Here is a 7738-nt window from a genome sequence, read left to right as displayed (position 1 = left end):
GTCTTTTTTTTTTTTTTTTTTTGTCAGGGCCACTTGTTCTTTTATGAACTGATCAGACAGTAGGGATTTGTATGAAGAAGTGTATTTTATACGCTGGGCAACGTTTTGCCCTCTGTTATATGGGCCTGTTTTTGCACAGTACTGAACTTCTCAAAGATGTGGCGTTTCTTTTCTCTCCTGTTCCTTATTGTCAGCTCAGGACCTCTGTGCTCTCTTCCCTAACGTTTTTCTTTCTTATCTGAGGATATTGAAGATTAAGGTTTGTTTTTCTCAAAACCTGTGGAATGCAAGGTCCTTAGAGAATGTAGTTTTAATAGATATGTATTCATATAATTATTGTTCTATGATTCTGATCAGGATAAAAATGAGATGGAGTTTTAGTTTAAAGTCTTCCATTAAAGTTTTCTTTAAAAAAAAAAAAAAACCTTTCAAAATTTTGGAACTTGGATCAGTCGCAATAAACAGGACATCCAGATTGAGAACTGATGGTCTGCTTGGATGTGGCAGCAGCATCCAGAGGGAATAAATGCACAATAAACTTTGCAATTGCAGAAGTAAAGTTTTGTGAAATGCTGTTCGAGACAGAGATAAAACACTATAGAAGTCAGCTGGTTGTGTAAGTTAGTATAGGAGTCTGTCTTATTAAGCTGGCCAGGAGGGAATTAGGTAACATTCTCAGCTTTGTTTCTAATGCCTGTCTTGTCTAAATGGCACACAGAGCTGTTTGTGCACTTGAGGTACGAAGCAGCACCTGCGTGCAGCTCTGCCACTCGCTGGATGACAGAATAAATTTGTAAGCAGTAAAACTAGTCCTTTCTCTGGAAGGTCAGTGTTTTCTTTTTGCAACATTATTGAGTCATCTGCATGTAGTTGTACAGCTCATTTTTAATTCAACGGGAATTAGCTGATGCTAAATAAGGCGTATGCAGGCTGTTGATGTGTGCTTTAATTGTCGTGGCTGTCACTTTTTTCAGTTGCTGTCATCATCTCCTATTCGTATTCCTAGTAGTCGACTTCATCAGATCAGAAGGGTAAGTGCAGTTTTCAAACTGTGTATCTAATAACAGAATGAGAAACGTTTATGTAATATTAAAGTACTTATCTATCAGGAGTCTTTCCTACTGAGTTTTTCGAGAGCTAGAAAAAAACAGAGCTAAAAAGGATTTAATTTTGATGCAGCAGCATTATTGTGAGGCGTATTACTGTCGTGTTTAAGCTACCTTGCATTTTTAGTTTTTCATTAAGGAGAAATGTTGAAGTAGGTTTGTGGCAGTCTTTTCTTTCTGCTGTGTTCCTGCTGTCCGTATTTCAATTCTAAGGGCAAATTCTTGAATCATGAGTATAATGCCGAGTACTTATGTTGAATCACATGTTTGGGAAAACTAAGAATGTTTATCTCCTGCAGGAGGAAGGAGTGGATTTAATGAACAGAGAAACAGCGCATGAAAGGTGAGCGTTATTGAAACAAGATGATAAAACAGTCAGTTGTTCTCTTTGTATCTACTGATGGGATCTTTTGTATCCTAGGGAAGTGCAAACAGCAATGCAGATAAGCCAGTCATGGGAGGAGAGCTTGAGCCTGGTAATCTTTTTGTAGATGTTTTGTGTTTAATTCTACTTCTTTGCTCAACTGATGAATTTAAGGGAAAGAGAGGAGTAACTGTGGAAATAATTTAAGATAAACTTAAGTTCATCTGTTTTAGTTCTTTTGCTCACTTGGCCTGACAACTTTCCATCAGGAGGTTGTGGCTTGGGTTCTAAAGTAATGCTTTTTGCCAGTGTTAAGTTTGAAACCTTTGTATTTTCAGAGTGACAATGACTTGGACAAGTCTGAGAAATCTTCCTCCCCAAAGAGAATTGACTTCATTCCAGTTTCGCCTGCACCCTCGCCTACAAGAGGAATAGGAAAGGTAAAATAAGTGAGACACCAAACAGAAAACACATTTTAGAATCTAGCTAAACTGTGAAGCTGTGAAACTTCACAAATTGTTTGGCGGTTTAAAAAACAATGGCAGAAGCCAATGCCAATCCACATTTTACTGGTTTCTGAGAATCAGGTGTTCATCCCAGAGCCTGCAGAGTTGAAGCAGTGTGTGACTTCCTTCACGTTTTCACTTTTGTAGTGTTTGGGTGAGTTAGAGTTCTGGTTCTAAGGAAGCTGAACAAGATCAGTGTAGTAATGACTGTGATCCCCAACTGTGTAACTGGGGCATGCTGGGGAAGAAGAACCAAAATCTGAATACATTGTATGTGGAGAGGAAGAGAGTAGACAGAGACTAGGAGCTGCATATCTGCCTGGTGAGGAGAATCAGTATATGCCCATCAGTTATGGAAAGGAAGGCATAAACTCAACTGTCAAGAAGTACTGAGCATTGAGCATATCAAATTTGCACTGAAAACTGATGGCAAATGGTGGAGAAGGAGAAAAGCAGATCTTGGATGAACTATTTTTTTTTTTTTTTCCAGCAGGAACAGGGAAACTGAAATGTAGCAAAGAAAAACTGGCAACTGTGTTGTTTAAATGTGGGCTGCTTGACCTTGTTTCCACCCTCTTGTGGTTCTGCTTTTGTAGTGCTACTGTTTCATTGAAAGTCAGTTCCTAATGTGACACCACTGCAGGACGCTGGCACTGTGCCTTTGGAACTGGAACTGCATAGCAGTAGTAAACTTGACAAACGTTTTTGTGCTTGATTATGGGTATTTGTGGGCTAAAATCAAATTAGCTGCAGGATCGCAGAGCTAAATGCACTGTTCTACTCAAGCTTATTGTGTTAAATTTTTGGATCAGAAGTATTTTGAGAAAAAACAGCTTGTTTAACAAATGTCTAAGAAGTCCCGAGTACCGTACTGCTACCTCTAGATGTGAGGGGAAGAACAGAAACAACAGTTTTATTTAGAAATGGTGTCTATTTCAATTTTGGACTTCATGTGTGTAGTTTTTTTTAATTTTACATTGATCTGAGCAGTATTTTGTTAGCCATTATATCTTTGTAAGTTAAGTTTTAATTCCTCCAAGTTCATGTTTGATTACTGATGTGTCACTAAGTTTTCTCAAACTAGAGATATTATGATGGGAGGAGGACACTTAGGCATTTAAATGGCAATTCTGAATCATCTTAATGTGACTTCTTCTGCAGCAATGTTTTTCACCATCATTGCAAATGTTTGTGAGCAGCAATGGATTACCTCCAAGTCCTATTCCCAGTCCAACAAGGCGATTCTCCAAGTAAGTAACTTCTGAAGCAGCAGGTATACATTGGCTTAAATCCCAATTTAAGGGATTTAAAGGCAAGGCAAGCAGAAGGATTAGTTAAAGCTGATGCCAAAGCATTGAAAGAGACTTCATTTTTAAAATAGCTGAAGTATTGCCACATAAAAATGTTCTGCAGATTTGGCCTTTACCAATGGTAGCTTCATGTGGATGGTTAACTTTAAACCAGACTTAGTACCTTGCAGGGAAATTCCTGGGTACTTCAAATTAACTTTGCTAATAAGGTAGCATACCCATTTTGTATACATATACTGAATCTAGAAATGGATTGAAGTGAGTATGTGATGCACTGAGGGCAAAGAAGACTCTGGAAAGTGTATATGGTAGATAATCCAGTCTAATAGGCAGCATTTCTTTGTTTACATATTCAAATTTCCTGAGCATTCCAGTTCAGCTTTGAAGAGCGTTTGATATGATATGTTTGTGTTGATTTAATGCAAGGTATGGTGGTGTTCAAACTTGCAGCCTTTACAGACCTGACTGTCAGTATTCTTTCTATAGCAGGAGGAGTCAAAGTCCAATCAATTGTATCAGGCCCAGTGTTCTCGGCCCCATTAAAAGGAAAGGTATGTGCATTTGTGTTCAAAGTGCTGCAGTGTGGATGTCATTTTGCAGCATTTTTCTCTTCTTTGTTGTCCTGTGAATATAATGTACTTGTTTCCAAGGTGATCTGGAATTTGCTAATTGTAATTTACAAATTCAAGGTAAGGCAACTAGTCTAAAGCACAAGAATGAAAATCATTAAAGCAGCTGCTGCGTGAAGGAGGCAAGTTATTCTTCAAACTACATGTTTATGAACGTTTGTAAGCCCCAGCATTCCTAAGAGTACCACTGTGCAGTGCACACCCCTCAGATCATCCTAGGAATGTTGCTTATCATTCAATATTTTCTAAACTTAGTGCTGAATGTTTGTTTTCACTGTGAAAGTTCAGAAGGTGAGTGTTTGAGAATGGGAGAGAAGTGGAACCAACTGATATTCTTTTCTTCTGAAGGAGGAAAACTGCATTCTTTCTTGGAAGTATTCTGTGTTAAAGATATTCACATTACATCCTAGAACAATTATCTGTAGTGGAACCGTAAGATTAGAATGTGGAAATGTGTCTGTAGCTATATTTATCCTTTCTGGATGTGTGTATCCAGAAGCACCAAAAGCATTCAATTTTATAAGACTTACAGTTACATTTTAGCCTTCAAAAGAAGTTGCTGTTTTGTTGTTTTGAAGACTGATGGCTTGTCCTGTCAGATAGCATCGTGCAGTTCATATTAGATTGACAGAGGAGAACGCCACGATAGTACTGACATTAACAAGAAAACTTACGTAAGTTCTATGGATTTTAGAACCATTAAAAGTTGAATAAAAGTGTATCAGGCTCATTGATAAACAGGTAGCAGATATTCATGCTCCAGTGTTTTACTTGAAATGTTTTACAACAGACTGTACCTAAGCTGTAATAAAGAAAATAAACACAAGGGCAGGCTTTGCTCACCCTATCCCTGTGTTCTGATGGAGCATCTTTTACAAAGAGGAGATGCAAGTTTTCCTATATCAAGGAATTTTTGGAATGTTACCTAATATTAAACTATCTAATCAATTGGAATGAATTTAGTTGCTTTTCCTAAATACATAATGTATTTGAGGACAATTCACTGCTGTAGGGAATACTGGCAGACTAGGCATAGCAGTGCAGCATTGACTTTGTGAACTTTTAAGCAGTATGTAAATTGGTGGTTTGGGTTTTCTCTGCTCATCAACTATTTTATATCTGTTAATTTGTCCATTCTGCTTCATAGAAGCTGTCATTCCTCCCTAAAGGGGGGGGTCTGTATGCTTGTATGCTGGAGGAAATAAGAAACTTGGGGTGTTGTCGTTCTTATAAAATGAGTGGTAGTATGATTTTCTTGCATAACATGTCCACTGTTTTACTGTCATACTTCACCATAACTGCAGATAGGTAAAAGGACAAAAAAGTTATTCCCATTTCTTCTGTTTTTATAATCAAGCTAAAAAATTAAAACATACTGCAGCTGAGAGGGTTTTCTTTGAAGCTTGTTTGTGGCATTTCCAAATGTCTGTTGTGCAGGAGCTGTTAATGAGTTAGACCATTCTCAGGGCAGATTATACTAAACAGATTATATGAGTTCTGCCTGTCGTGTTTAATATTCCAGTGTCAGTAGATGAGTACAGGTACAAAGATAGTCTGATCTGTGATGAGTAATTGGAAATGCATACACGTGCTAATTTTTTTTCTGTTCAGCTTTTAGTTAGAAGTGTACATTCATGACCAAGTTTGTTTTACTCGGAAGGGTGAAACTGTGTACAAAGCTGGAATTTCTATTTCCATCATCACTAAGAATTTTAATGGCTAGATTTTGACATATGCTGGTTGCCTTATCTCAACTGCTTGCTTAAAATTAAGTCACAGTAATCAGTTTGCTTTAGATTGCTTTGTTTGATTGTATTCTAAAGTACCAAGTGCCTGTTTTGATGTCTTTGAGATCATTGTAGCCACTCAGGTACAGCTGAAGCATTAGTTAATTTAAGGAATAGGCTGGATGATTAAACAGTAGCTAGAATAAAATTAATTTCTTATCCAAGTACTTGAGGGCTTATCATATTACAAATGCAAGCTTGCTGTATTATGGGACAGGCCTCTCTTACGTTAGACAAATATTAAATGGACATTCCAGAGACTCAAGTGAGTTTGATTATTTGCACTGTTTTCTTTAGGTGAAATGGAAACTGAAAGTCAGCCAAAGAGACTTTTTCAAGGAACAACCAACATGCTTTCTCCAGATGTTACACATCTGACGGATCTCAGTTCATGGTAAAGTATTGTGTGCCATGAAATACCAAACTTGGGAATGCACATTTATTACAAGATCTCTGCTTTTCAGAAAAAAAGGATAAAAAAGCTTGCGTATCTGCATTACTGGGAACTCTTGCTGTGATTTGCAGTGTGGTAACATTCCTGTCTGTCTAATCAATTCCTCGTGGGCAGACAGTAGCCTAGATTTTATGTATCCAAACTGTCATTCTGAATGTATTTGTTAGAAATCTCAGCTCCTAAGTAAAGTTACTTCATCTGGAAGCTGCCTTGTCATTTCAGTACGTTGTAGGCTATGGTCACAGTATCCACATCACTTAACTGAGTCCTTAGAAAATGTGTGTGTGAATAATTGCAGTCACAGTTCATGTTGCAGTGTTCAAGACATTTAGCTTTAATTGTCTGTCTCCTTTGTGTATTATGGTCATAAAAAACTGATTCTTTTCTGTGTCAAAAGTCAGACACTGAGTATTATATCAACTCTGTGTTACTGTAATTTCAAGTTTACCTATAGAATTGGAATACCTAGAAATATTTTGTACATTTTCGTTCCAGCTAAATTCCAAAAGCATCTTTCTGCATGCTGTCTGGGATTGTGTATCAAGACTTCAAAATTCAAACAAAGTAATTCCTTACTTAAGGAGAAATGCATTTCAAACTGTCCCTTTGATTAGCATAACATTAAAATATATGCTAGCTGATTAATGACACATCAGCTGCATTACTGTTGAGGTTCTTAGTATTCCTTTTCTATAACCTTTTATGTTCTTGTCCTGTAGCTCTCTCTATAACTGATTAAAATCAGGGTTCTAATTTATTATGCATGTTTCAAAAAAACACAATTCTGCTCCTTATTCCCTTAAGGAGCATGAACATATCCGTAACATGCTACAGAAAACAAGGAGTCTTCAGGGCTGCCAGTCTTCAAGTAAAGGCTGAGTGGTAGTATATGCCTCCTACATTTCTTCCTCTGAAGGAGAAAATACATTAGCTGTGTACATGAAACCATGGTGCCTGTGTTACTAAATAACCATTTTCTCTTTCCCCAGCCTGTCTTCAGATATTCTTGATGGGAGTAGCAGCAGCGTTGGCTCTTCCTCTGATTCACTGACTAAAGGCAGCATAACCACTGAGTCGCCAGTTACATGCTCAAACTCATGCTCTTCATTCATTTTGATGGATGATCTCTCACCTAAGTGACTTAATCAGTTCTGAGTCAGTGTTTGGCCGTGCTGTTCCCTTGCTGTACAGAGAAATGAACTCTGATCCTTGAACCATTAATATGAGGATTGTTAAATGGAAAATTAGTGTAACTGTAATCCTTGGAAACTTTCCAGTGATTTTGATTTATCCATTTAATGGACATTGTAGACCATATTAATGTCTGGTTTTGCTGATTTTATTTTTAAACAAGATGTCTGCTCAGATTATACTAACTTCTTGCTTTTGAGAACTTGCATACACTTTTTGATTCTGAGATAGGTATCTACCTATTAGTGTTGCAATATTGAGAAAAATACTTCTATCGTTATCGTGGTCGCTGTGTCTAGGGAAATGATTTGGTTCTGAAGGATTTGAAAATACTAATTTATTTTCTGGCTCTTCAACCAGTAAGTAAAACTATTTTCCTGACCTCCTTTTT

The 7738-nt window shown here is 37.3% G+C and overlaps 1 protein-coding gene and 1 non-coding gene across 2 annotated transcripts in view; both read left to right on the top strand.

Annotated features, from left to right (window-relative positions):
* The window catches only part of FAM122B (family with sequence similarity 122B), a 10172-nt gene extending 2792 nt beyond the window's left edge, over window positions 1-7380 (top strand). The window contains exons 3-10 of the mRNA XM_010715192.2: window positions 975-1031; window positions 1406-1449; window positions 1528-1582; window positions 1809-1910; window positions 3138-3226; window positions 3773-3837; window positions 6000-6096; window positions 7146-7380. Of these exons, the coding sequence (XP_010713494.1) occupies window positions 975-1031; window positions 1406-1449; window positions 1528-1582; window positions 1809-1910; window positions 3138-3226; window positions 3773-3837; window positions 6000-6096; window positions 7146-7296 (660 nt within the window). The 3' untranslated portion in view covers window positions 7297-7380. The remainder of the gene's footprint in view (window positions 1-974; window positions 1032-1405; window positions 1450-1527; window positions 1583-1808; window positions 1911-3137; window positions 3227-3772; window positions 3838-5999; window positions 6097-7145) is intronic.
* LOC116216958 lies at window positions 6916-7060 on the top strand. Its single transcript, XR_004160704.1, has one exon. It is a non-coding gene; the product is annotated as a small nucleolar RNA U109 (small nucleolar RNA).
* Window positions 7381-7738: the final 358 nt, after the last annotated feature.

The sequence above is a fragment of the Meleagris gallopavo genome, chromosome 9 (assembly GCF_000146605.3).
Source record: "Meleagris gallopavo isolate NT-WF06-2002-E0010 breed Aviagen turkey brand Nicholas breeding stock chromosome 9, Turkey_5.1, whole genome shotgun sequence".
Lineage (NCBI taxonomy): Eukaryota > Metazoa > Chordata > Aves > Galliformes > Phasianidae > Meleagris > Meleagris gallopavo.
This window is presented reverse-complemented; position numbering and strand designations above follow the sequence as displayed.